Genomic DNA, 13,349 nt, shown 5'->3' on the forward strand with positions numbered 1-13,349 from the left:
CTACAGTGATTTGAGCTGGACTCAGGACACTTGACCAATGCCAGCTGCCTTCCTACTTCAATAAACTCCATGATCTTCAGTGCTTACTGTTTCTCCAGAACAATTTGATTTTTGGTAACATCACAAAAGCTGTTACTCTATAGTGAATAGCTTTCTCTTTTAAAAGTATGATAAAAATAAATACAGGGCTGGAGAGATGGCTTAGCGGTTAAGCGCTTGCCTGTGAAGCCTAAGGACCCCGGTTCGAGGCTCGATTCCCTAGGACCGACGTTAGCCAGATGCACAAGGGAGCACACGTGTCTGGAGTTCATTTGCAGTGGCTGGAGGCCCTGAGGCACCCATTCTCTCCCTTTCTGTCTCTCTCTCTCTGCCTCTTTCTCTCTCTGTCTGTCGTGCTCTCAAATAAATAAATAAAATTTAAAAATAAATAAATACAAATATTCAAACCCAACCAACATCTGTGGAATATCTACAATGTGCTTAGCACTCACTGTGCGTGGTACAGGGATGTTGGCAGGTTGTTCCGGCAGAGTGAGCAGATACTTTTCCTGGCAAACCTGACCAAATAAGCCATAATGTCACCATTTACATGGATCCCCTACTTCACCATTAGTATTCCTGACACATAAGAATGCCCAGCATATCACGACTTTTCTGAAAAGCTTTTATCACCTTGTTCTTGCCCGTGTATCTTCTTCCGTCCATCTGTAAACACTCAGGCAGAAGGCTCTGTTGCTAAGGTTTCCCCTTGCCCAAATTCCATTAGTCTCCTACATTTTGACTCTAAGAGGACAGAAACAGTAACAGGCAAACAGCATTAGAGGGAAAAAAAAAAAAAATCTTGCTATTTCATGCACTTACAGTTATTTATCAATGACTTTTCAGCAAAATCTATCCCTCTGCAAAGAGCCTGGCAATTTTTTTCTTGATCTTGGGTTATCATCTTGCCTCTACACAAAACCAGTCTGGATGTCCATTGTGGTGGTATTAACAGACATTCTAGGAAATTGGTTGCCTGAGGATATCAATTAGCAATGCCAGGGACCCAGCTGATAGCTCTGGAAGGTCTGCTGACTCTAAGTTCAGAAAGGCTTGATTTTGTGTTTGTGCACCAATGTTCCCTTTTACTGCTCCAGGCGGGGTTTTCTAAATTTAGGCCAAGGCAGAAATGCATGTTCATTTAATAATATTTATACATTACATTCTTTTTCAGAATAACTAGCAATTTAGAGATTTCAATTTTTTTAATAAGTATGTTTCCCCTTTTGGTGAGGAAGAAATGAAGAGATATAGTTTTTAAAGATCACTTATATGTATTACATTAATGGCTTTGGCCCAATTCAGTTCATTATCCTTAGCTTTAAATTCATTAGTTCAATTATGAATTACATAGGCTATGAAATACTGGAGTATGCTTTAATGACACAGGTCCAGATATTTGTTCTACAGTAAACCTGGTAGTATCTTCTACAAGTACATTGGTTGTGTTCATATGTGTGTGTGTGTGTATATATATATATATATACTTTTGTTGTCTTTTTGGACGAGGATCTCACTACATATCCCAGCCTAACCAGCAACTCACTATGTAGTCCAGGCTGGCCTTGAACTTGTGAGTGATCCTCCTACCTCTGCCTCCCAGGTGCTAGAATGACCTGTGTAGGCCACTACACTGGGCTAGGGTATACCCACCAATGAGTTTTCTTATACATTCTTTCTGCTGGTTGTTTTCATGGATAACCAGCAATTACGTAGTACTCAGGCACTGTTAGGAACAGTGTTATAGACTATTTTTAAGTAATTCCAAATTTTGCTAAGAAAGCAAAATTTATGTGGCACAATGCCTAAAGACATGCAATCTTTTTTTTTTTTTCTGAAGAAAAGTATCAGCGGCAAGAGTTTGTTAACAAGTGTTTAGAACTTACTCTAGAATGTAGGCATTAGATTAAACCATTAGATTAAATATGATGCCTACCATTTTAGAGTGGTCTGTGTGCCTTTATGTGGCAAGATCCAGAAGGAGGCTTCAGGATTAGACGCCCTTGTATCCCCTTCCCCCAACCCCTCCTGCCCAGCTTATGAGAATCCTTTTGTCTGGTCATCTGGTCATGGCTTAAATACCAATGCCAGCCCTCTGGAGCCTTTCTCACTCTGCCTGCTCCCCTCCGCCCCTATGACCTGAAAAACTGATTAACAACTGTCCCAGCTATAGTCTTTCCCTGGCAGATCCTAAGCCCCAGGCTTCAGACTCATCTCTCCACACTCAGCTGCCTACTAAGGTGCGGAGCAGGCCCCTCCAAGTGGATGGACTCGAAGCAGAACTCACTGCTTCTCCTCTGCTTCAGAAGCATTTAGTCCTCCAGCAAGTGACACTGGTGTGTGCCAGGTGTTGGGGATATGGCAGTGACCTGACGTGATGGCATTTAAACCAATCAATGGTACTTGAACCCATCAGTTCTGTCTCTTTATTTTAGTAAATGAGAATCTCATGATCCCTCAGCTTGAGTGATAATAAAGGGGTAGGTATTATTCCATGCCTGTCCTGTGTCTTTGTCCCATGGCATATTAATTAAAATGTTCAAATCTAAAAAAACAAGTCCATATGGGAATCACAGGCACCAAATAGCTCCTATGGGCTGGTCTGCATCATCTCATTTTGTCTGGTTATTTATTCTATTTGCTATAACATCAGGTAATCAAGTGCATCTTCATTTAGAAGACCAGATCAATAAATACACAGGGCTAGCAGAGCATATATGATAAAATATATCAATAGCAATCCACACCCATTTACTCTCTCTTATCAATCTATTTATTTATTTATTTGCAAGCACAGAGAGAGAAGAGAAGGAGAGGGAGAGAGAGAATGAGAAAGGGCATGCAAGGGCCTTTAGTGACTGCAAATGAACTCAAGACACCTGTGCCACTTTGTGCATCTGGCCTTACATGGGTACTAGGGAATCAAACCCGAGCTGTTAGGCTTTTTAGGAAAGTGCCTTAACCACTGAATCAACTTTCTAGACCATCAACCTGAGAGCGACACAGAGAGGGAGAGAAAGAGGCAGAGAGAGAGAGAGAGAGAGAGAGAGAGACAGACAGACAGAGAATGGACGCACCAGGGCTTCCAGCCACTGCAAACGCACTCCAGACACATGCGCCCCCTTGTGCATCTGGCTAACGTGGGTCCTGGGGAATCTAGTTTCGAACAGGGGTCCTTAGGCTTCACAAGCAAGTGCTTAACCACTAAGCCATCTCTCTAGCCCCCATCAACCTTTTTGATAATTTTTAAAGGTAAGGAGAAAAGATGCCACCAAACCTGCCATGAGCATCCTAAAGCCTATGTTTTACAGATAATGGCGACTGTGAGTGTGGGGAATGCGTGTGCAAAGATGGCTGGGCAGGCGAGTACTGCAATTGCACAACCAGCACGGACTCCTGCATGTCTGAGGACGGAAGCCTGTGCAGCGGCCGAGGGGACTGCGTCTGTGGCAGGTGTGTCTGCAAGAACCCTGGAGCCTCTGGACCTACCTGTGAACGCTGTCCTACCTGTGGTGACCCCTGTAACTCTAAACGGTAATGCCTTTCCTCTACCTTGCTTAGTCTTTTCGATGGATGGATAGGTTTCCTTGGAGTCAAAGTTTGAATGGCGGTCAGTGAACTCAGACCTCCAGCTGCCTCGGCAGGGCTTGCTCTGTAGGTACCTATCAAAACCCACACGCCCACAAGGCCCCTGTGATCCTCACCTTCTCACTTGCCTCTTTCTCAATTCTGATTATCCAAAAGCACAATGCCACGGTTTTGCTGGAGGCAGCATGGGGCAGTGGAGCTGATGTCCCACACTGATAACATCAGATGGCCTCTCAGTTACAGTGGCAGCCACACAGATGGAATGCCCTGGAGGCATCCTGCTGACACCCACAGGCAGTCAGGACCTTTTCAGAGGAAACAGACAAGCTCCTTTCTTATCTAGAAGTTTATAATCTAACCTTGCAGGGTTCATTCCCATCCTTATTCTGAAGGAGGCTGGGCAGAAAGAGAACCTCAGATTCCCTTTTTATGACCCTGCTCTTTAGCACCTTTATGTGGTTGCTATTGCACACATCCATTGTGAATTACAGGTTTTTATGCTATAAGAACAATAGTTTGTTTTTAAAAAAAAAAAAAAAAACACCCTTTCTTTCTTTCTTTCTTTCTTTCTTTCTTTCTTTCTTTCTTTCTTTCTTTCTTTTTTTCCAGTAAGAAAACTATTTCTGGTTAGCAGTTTAACTTCAAATAATTAGGACAAAATTTGTAGGTCAAGTAAAGCAAGTCTCCAAATGACTTGGTTAAGAGATTGCAGTGTATAATGTATGAAGCAGCAAATACACTTAAGCAGTTCATGTCTTCATTAACTCTGATTTGCAAATGGTAGTAGCATTTGCATTTCTCAAGCAAGTAAAGTGAGAAAACCAATTTCTCACCCAGTGGTTACTCAACAATCAGGTGTCAAGACTTCTCAGTCATTGTCCCTGGCAAACTAAGACACATGCCAAAAGTGGGAAACTTGAACGAAACTTTATGAGTAAAATCAAATGTCAGGCTGGGGCTGTAACTCAGTGAGAAAGTGCTTGCCTAGAATGCACAAATCCTTGGATTCAATTCCCAGCACCAAATGAATAAAAATAAAAGTCCCTTCAGGATGTTTCTTTTATTACTTTTCTATCTCATCTCTATAAACATGATTCAATCTTAAATCTGGTTTATAAGATATAAAGTTAACAATTAAAATAGTTCAAAATTGGAAATCAGAGTGATCTCCTTGATATTTTTGTTAGTTTTGAGATGAATCTGATCCTCTTTTTATGCACTATGGGTTCATTTATCTGACAGGCATTAAGTACTGATAGATGTTAAGAAGTGTTTGTCCATGGGCAGGCAGTGTAAGAGTACAGTTTCCACCTTCACAGGTGTGAGGATCTACCAGGAAAAACTTTCAAAAATTAATTATTTTTTTATTTTTATTTGAGACAGAGAAGGAGAGAGAGGATAGAGAAAGGGTGCACCAATGCCTCCAACCACTGCAAATAAACTCCAGACACATGCACCACCTTGTGCATCTAGCTCACGTGGAGAATCGAACCTGGGTCCTTAGGCTTTGCAGGCAAACACTTTAACTGCAAAGCCATCTCTCCAGCCCAGTAAAGACATTTTTGAAAACAGTGACTGCAGCCCTAGACAGATGGCTTAGTGGTTAAGGCGTTTGCCTGTGATGCCTAAGAATTCCTATTTGAATCTCCAGGTCTCGTGTAAGCCAGACGTGCAGTGATGCAAGTGCACAAGGTCACACATGGGCACAAGAGGGCACAAACATCTGGAGTTCATTTTCAGTGGCTGAAAGCCCTGGCGTGCCCATTCTCTCTTTCTCTCTGACTCTTTCTCAATCTCTCTCCTTCCCTCCCTCCCTCCTTCCCTCCCTCCCTCCCTCCCTCTCTCTCTCTCTCTCTCTCTCTCTCTCTCTCTCTCAAAATAAATAAATAACTACTTTTTAGAGTGATACAGAGATGTCTGTGCTTGCAGTTATAATGGGGATCTAGAAGATGCTGAGAAAGTATAGGGCACGGAAGAGGCCACCAGTGAGATGCACTGTGAGGTAGATAGATGCACTATCCACCTGGCTCCCACAGAGACCCTCCAAGTACCTGTAATACAAAGGTAGCTTTCAGACAATGCTTGTAGCCGCTTCCACGTGGATTACTGCTTAGGAGCCCTTCCTATAGCAGAATTCTGGAGCTTCCACTGCATGAAAAATTGCTAGTTTACCCATCAGGGAAGGGCAGCTTCTGCTGTGATCCCATGGGCATGGGCACTTCAAACACTCAGGATAGTGCACATTCCCATGGCACCGTGTGTCTCCATGGGAAGGAAACCTACTGTTTTGACTTACTCCAAGCAGAATCTAGTTGTAAAGTAATCTATAGCATAAGATTAATTCAAGGCCTAAATTTTAGTTTGCTCTCTAGACGTCTTTAAAGTTGCATAATCTCCTTATGTCTTTGGATCTATACTTTTACATAAGCAGCAATCTTTTATTTAGAAGGCTGATTTAATGAAGACCCAGGTTGTAATCCTCAACTTTTGGACACACCTCTATCAAGCCTTGCCTAAATGAGTAAGGGAAAAGTGAAATATTAAAATAACCACAGGACACATATGAGTACACCTGATCATTCTTGGAATTCTAGCTGAGATAAGGATCATTTTTGCTAAGGAATACATCATTTTGTCTAGCCTCTAACCAAACTTATTAGCATAAGCACTCCCTTATGTTCAAAATGTAAACTGAAAATATAAGTCCAATACTGAAATATATTTTTCTTAACCAATCAGAAGCAATTACTCCAGAGAAATGATTATGGAAGGAAGCTATTACCAAGGCTGGCTCAGGGAACTCTGATTACTGAGTAGAATGCAGAATAATCAGTGTCCTCTTGGATATTACCCAACTCTCTTATTGTAACAAAAGGCCCATGTCACTTATGAGGTAGTCCACAGCACAGCAGGACAACACAGTAGCGCGCCACCTGCGTACCGATTCTCCCCCAACACACCGGTAACTGTTGTCCGTACACAGGAGCTGCATTGAATGCCACATGTCTGCAGCTGGCCAGGCCCAAGAAGAATGTGAAGACAAATGCAGGCTAGCTGGTGTGACCATCAGCAACGAAGGTATGCCTTGTTTTAATTGTGTAGTTAAGAGGCAGAACCTCTGTGAGTCAAAGGACTCTTGGGAGCTGGACCTCATATGTACCAGGATGTTAACTCACTCCTTTTCCTTTTTTAAAAACTGGCAAAACACATTTTATGAGGCTAAAAATTTGGTAGCTTAAGGAAGGAACAACTTAAAATCATGTCTATCTTATGGAACTGTCAGCTCTGTTGGCAAGTTCACCTCTGCTTAACAAATGCAGTTGTAGACAATTCCAGAATGCTGCATTTTCTAAGTAGTAAGAAGAAAAGTGAATACCTTCCCACTACTTCCCTCCCAGTCTGAAATCCTCCTGGATCATCTGGTTGTCTCACCTTAATGTAAGGCAGAGGCAGCTGTAAAGCAGTCCCAGATCCCAGATCCCAGATCCAGGGACACTCTGCTCAGAAGACACTTTTTCTCCTCCACTTTCGCTCCAAGCGGTTTTGCTTCCAACCTCCCAATCACAGGCATTACATGACCAATCCTTAGTTCCCTCTTGCCTCATTCTCCAGATTCAGAAAATCCCTATTACAACTCTAACTGCCAAGCAAAGTAAGTGAGCTCTTGCTTTCACCTGTCATTTCAAATTTAATTAGTTAAAATGAGAGTCTTTCTAATGGCCAAATTTTATCTCAAACATTCAGGTCAATTGCATTTTCACTGGGAAGGCCATTTAAAAAGTAACTTGGGAACTCGAAAACAAGAATGACTGACTCTTCCTAAAAAGCTAATCTAGGGGAATTCAGGTTTGTTTTATCACAGGCCATCAGCATGCCATCCAGGTAGACTTGCTACTCTGTATGCATTAGAGAAGTGCTGAGGTGTAGCTTGGGTGACGGCAGATAATAGCAACAGAAATGCACAGCACTGTTGGATGCATACTTTGAGTAGGTGGAATTAGAATATGGAAATTAATGTATTTGCAAAATGGAATAATATAGACATTTGCATTCTTTTGAAAATTACCTTGTTTCAAAATTGTCTTGCCTCTTCAGTTGAAATACTGGGTGTGGAGGGACATGTTAGCACTCATTCGACTCCTCATCTGTGCTTTCCTCGTGACCACTGATACATATGCCAAATAGCAGTAAATGGGACAAGATGGTATGTACCTGTACCGGATCCCGAGGGTTAGACACATTAAAGTGCTGTGTGGAGGAGCACTTGTGGACCATCCACATTAGTAACCATCACTGAATCCCCGCACCTCCTCAGGGCTCATCTGAGAGCAAACAGTGGGGATATTTACCAGCTATCTCTGGAAAATGAACAAAAATTGCAAAAAATGCCTACAAATGACTAGAACTCAATTCACTAGCAGCATGGGAAATCTAATGTGCTGATGGGGAGAAAAAAAGGAGTAAATTCACCAAGCATGTAAATCATGGCAGTGTGAACAAGGTACTTTGCTATGTTTAAGTCCTCAATTTTCTGAGTAGATTGTCATAAATGCTTGGGTTTGAGAGGAATACTGGACTTAGAGGGCATTTAGAATATTTGTGTCATTCTTTGTGTGTATTTTACTAACTTATCTTCAAAAGAGGATAACTTGCTGTGTTTAACCTGGAGAATGAAAATCATAATTGGAATTATTAATACCATTTAAAGACCAATCTGGACAAATCTGAGATAAAAAAAAAAAAAGAGTGAGTTAAGAAGCTACTTTGGGGCTGGAGATATGGTGTAATGGTTAAGGCACTTGCCTGTGAAGCCTAAGCACTTCTGTTTGAATCTCCAAGTCCCACGTAGCCAGACACAAAAGGGACACAAGCACCTGACTGGAATTCATTCAGAGCAGCTGAAAGGCCCTGGCACACCCATTCTTTCTCTCTGTCTGTCTGTCTGTCTCTCTCTCTCTCTGTCTCTCTCTCTCTCTCAAAAATAAAATAATAATTTTTAAAAAGTTACTTTGCTCTAGAACCTTCTCCTAAGTCTTATTTGGGTTTCTCACCAATGGTGTTGCTGTCACACCACCTTGAAGTAAACAGATCACATTTGCTCGTTTAGCTACCCCCCCCCCACTGAGGACACAGGGCAGAAAATAAAATAAGCATACTTATAATTCATATGAATTTATCCTTCTTTGTGCAACGGGAAACATTTAACATTATTCTTTCCATTTTACAGAAAGAGTTAATTCATGCTTTTTAATTTAACCCAATATTCATTTATTCAGAGTGTATTCCATGGAACACAAGTTCTGAAAGCATTAAATGGGGGGTAGGACAAACAAACAATCAAAAGCCTCTACAGTCAACTAACTTTGGAAATGGGGAACTAAGTTTTTCTTTCTCCTTGCAAGTCTTCATTGCATGTGGTGCGAATCACCAGGAGGAGCAGGGAAGGAACTAAAGTAAAGATTCTCAAACTCACTCCCATAGAATCCTCCCACCCCAACCCTTGGGAACTTGTTTACTTTGAGAACTGCTAACTGATTCCAGAGTTGAGGTCTTGAAACAGGCGGCTATCTTGAGTCAATTGTGTAGACGGTTTAATGTTTTCCACAACCTTCCAGGACTTTCCCAGACACGCCCTTTTACCCCCTCTCACATTTCTTCCTACTTAAGTATGATTTTTGTGGACCTCCTGAGATCTTATTTTTCCTGTATTATTTGAAGTCCTCACAAAGGCAGATGAAAAAGAAAAGCCTAGTTTTTTTCATGAACAATAAAAGAAAACCTTAGCAGCTAATTATGCAAGTTAGACGTTGTACATTAATAATACTATTTCAACACCTAAACACTAAGAAACAGGCGGCCACATCTAAAGTGGTAACCATCAGGAAAAGGAATTGCAAAGTAATTAAAGCAAGATAGAGTCCTGACTCAAAGGTCACATTCGCAGTTCAGTTAATACTTAAATAATCCTGTTTAAGAAAAGTTGTGCTCCTTTGCTTCTGTGCTGCTATTTAAAAGATAATTAAAATACATTTAAAAAAACAGGATTACTATTACTGAAATGTGTATGATAAGCCACCCACATAGTTTCTACCTGAGAACCCAGTGTTCCATAAAGTATATTCTAGAAAGCAGAGGAGGCTCGCGCTGTCACGACAGAGGTGAGGGAAGACAAAAGACAAGATTCCATGAATCCTAGCCGTTAAGGTGGCACGACTCCATGAATCCTAGCCGTTAAGGTGGCACGGTGGTTGGAGGTGGAGTGAGACCATCTAAAAATGGCCTAAGTGTGAAGTAAATATGGGGTGCCACTTACAAACATGTGAAATAACACAAATTTCACTAATCAAGAGTTGCCTAGAGGTCTCCAAATCTCTTTATCAGAATCACCTTATTAAAATACTTATTAAATCACCCCAAAACCTAATCCAGATACACATCACCAGTCCCTCACATCAGAATACCCAAGCTGAATCCTTACAATTAGTATTTTGAAACTCCCAAGTGAGTTAGATGCTCATATACACATAGAAATGACCAAATTACAATGACTTGTATTAAATTTCTTGTTATTTTTATGTGCATAAATACATGCATCTAATGAGTTCAAAACCAGTTTGTTTGCTTAAATCTACTATCTAAAATCTTATTTATAACACTAACTATTATTCTAGTTCCTAATTTCATGAATAATAACAAGGCACAGTGGTCAGAGGTCTGGTCTGGTTTTCATCTTATAAATTAAAGGCAAAAGCAATAAACAGTAACTTAATATTTCTATTTTTCTATTACCAGCAGTTTTATACTCCAAATAGGCTACAGTTAAACCTTTCTTTGTAAGAATCAGAGAAACACATGTAGAATCTATTTTGTTAACGTGCTTTTAATTTGTAGTCTAATAGAAGGCTACCTGGGACAACCTTGGTTTTTATAATCTGATCCCAGGACACTACTATTAGAACGTAGGTCTTAGAATTTTGGATTAAGAGTAAATGATCATTTTAATTACAGGCTTCTGAAAAACTGTAAGTATTAACCAAAAAATCTACAATGTAGAAGATATAACTATGAAGCAATTTTGGTATTGTGATCATTCTGTTTTAATTCAATAAATGCTAGATCATTTTGGCAGAGAAGCTGGGCCACTAGAATTTCTGATACATAAATCTCAGAATATCCTTTTACCTTATTGCTAATTTCTGTCATGACATTCATTTTATGACTCTTGAATAAGCTTCACAAGAAAAAATTCAATTTGAGAAAGATTTGAGGGAAGTGCATTTTTTTAATTAAGAAGGGAACTAACTATACTGGATGACAGACAACTGCTATTCAGCGTTCCTTTTAATCTGAGATTCACCTTTACCCTAAGAGTCCCTGAGCTACAATAACACCTCGGTCTCAGTTTTCTGATATTAATTTATTTCCACTGTCGTGACAATGCAAGGCCGGCAATCTTGACTGCGCCATTGTGAAAATCCCAGTCTAAAAGAAACAGTATCCAGGTGGACTGAGCAGTAATGTGTAACCTAGCAGTCCTACCAGATGCTCAGGGCAGAAAAGAACATACAGCCCTCACTGCCATAATCAGGGCTATTCTATTCCCGAGACAGCTGCGGGCACCTGCCATGCAATACTTTCAGTCTTTCAGTCGGCTGAAATCTGCCCCCATCAGTGTGATGGAACATCTGATGGTCAGTCCTGATTGGCCACATCTGGAACTATTCTTCAGGAACGTAAGTTAAACCAAAGATCTCCCCTGGTGGGAAAAAGCCAATTCCTTTTCTATTCCTATTCTGTAATGCTAAAAATTCTTATTTGCATACTAAAACTCAATACTACTTTTCTTTTAAAAGAATCTCTTGAACTCTCATTTAACCTAATGAATGACTCCTTTATCTGCAGATTTTTCAAAGGACAGTTCTGTTTCCTGCTCTCTACAAGGAGAAAGTGAATGTCTTATTACATTCCTGATAACTACAGATAATGAAGGGAAAACCATCATTCATAATGTCAACGAAAAAGGTGGGTGACATGTCTCCCTTTGTCAAGGGCAAGTGATACTACATTGCAGGAGATATAAAGTCACTTGAGGTAGCTTAAAGATGTTTCCAGGTTTGTGTAGAGACAATCTACCCAAATGTTGAAGGACATTTAAAGGTTTGCTATGTCCTAATGTCTTTCATTAGGACCAAAGAATGATGGTTTCATTGTACCAATCAACATCTCCCTGAAAACTGGCTGCTATGTTGTAGAAAGGTGAACTATTGAAATGCAATATAAGCAGCAGATATAACTTAAAAAAAAAAAAGCTAACAAAGAGGAGTGTAACAGATTTTTTAAAGGAGTTTAAATCAGGCCAGATTTGTTTCAAATAGTTTTACTGGTAATAGTACCTTAATAAATAGTTTTATTATTTTCATTATCTCAATACTGTAGGATATACTTGCCTCTCTGTGTCTCTATTTCATCTGTAAGACAGGGAAAATAATGGCATTATCTTCAAAGAACTGATGCAAGGATTAAATGGACTAACGTGTAAACTATATGACAATACACATGCAATGGGTCATTAAAGAAATTGCTGAATCAGTAAGGCATGAAGTAACAAGTAAGGAAGGATGTAATCTATAAAAGACATCAAATTTCCAGGAGTACTGACATATACCTATACTCCCAGCACTCAGGTGGCTGAGGCAGGAGGACTGCTTTGAGTCGGTCCAGCCTGGATTAAATAGTACCAGACCAGCCAGGGCTACACAGTGAGATCCTGCGTCAGACACAAAAGAACAAACCAACTCAAAAAACAATGATGAATGTCAAAGCATCCATTCTTTCTGTGTATTTTCATCCACATTAACTCACACAGTCAGCAAAGGGGCATGCCTAGTAGGTAGACAAGGAAGTAGAAAACATATTTTGAAGCTTTCAAAGTTAGTGGCTATCAGACTCACCTAGAAACTTGTTAAAAGGCCTGTGTCCTGAGTTAGCCGGCATGAGTGCACCCAACATCTGCATTCTGACAACTGGACCTTAACACAACGGTAATGGTTTTTCTCTCACTGAGTGACGCCCAAACAACCTGGCTGCATTCCCTGATACTCAGGCACCTCTCACTTTCTGTCCCCAACTGATGGTTTGTCCCTCCCTGAACGTTTCTGTAGAAATGATAGCTGCTTTAAGTCAGTCCTCATCAGACTGTCCACACCTTCTACTCCCCACACAAACTCAGAACCTAAATTCCGGCCCTAGCAATAGCAGGAAGCACAGGTCATAAAACAGATTTTTTTTAAATATTTTGTTCATTTTTTATTTATTTATTTGAGAGTGACAGACACAGGGAGAAAGACAGATAGAGTAAGAGAGAGAGAGAATGGGCGTGCCAGGGCTTCCAGCCACTGCAAACGAACTCCAGATGCGTGTGCCCTCTTGTGCATATGGCTAACGTGGGACCTGGGGAACCGAGCCTTGAACCGGGGTCCTTAGGCTTCACAGTCAAGCGCTTAACTGCTAAGCCATCTCTCCAGCCCAAAACAGATTTTTTATTGTTGTTGTTATTTTGTGTGTGTGTGTGTGTGTATGTGTGTGTGTGTGTAAGAGAGAGAGAGAGAGAGAGAGAGACTGCGATCAGTGGATGAATAGTAAATCTGAAAGCTTATCAACTGGGTATCACCTAAAAGAGAAAAAACCAAAATGATAACAGAACCACAAACGAGGCTCAAAAC

The 13,349-nt window shown here is 40.6% G+C and overlaps 1 protein-coding gene across 2 annotated transcripts in view; it reads left to right on the plus strand.

Annotated features, from left to right (window-relative positions):
- The window catches only part of Itgb6 (integrin subunit beta 6), an 84,006-nt gene that overhangs the window by 56,433 nt on the left and 14,224 nt on the right, over positions 1-13,349 (plus strand). For both annotated transcript variants that reach the window (XM_045147551.1, XM_004651874.2), the window contains exons 11-13: positions 3,351-3,573; positions 6,611-6,705; positions 11,530-11,649. In XM_045147551.1, coding sequence (XP_045003486.1) covers positions 3,351-3,573; positions 6,611-6,705; positions 11,530-11,649 — 438 coding nt within the window. The remainder of the gene's footprint in view (positions 1-3,350; positions 3,574-6,610; positions 6,706-11,529; positions 11,650-13,349) is intronic.

Source organism: Jaculus jaculus, chromosome 4 (assembly GCF_020740685.1).
Source record: "Jaculus jaculus isolate mJacJac1 chromosome 4, mJacJac1.mat.Y.cur, whole genome shotgun sequence".
Lineage (NCBI taxonomy): Eukaryota > Metazoa > Chordata > Mammalia > Rodentia > Dipodidae > Jaculus > Jaculus jaculus.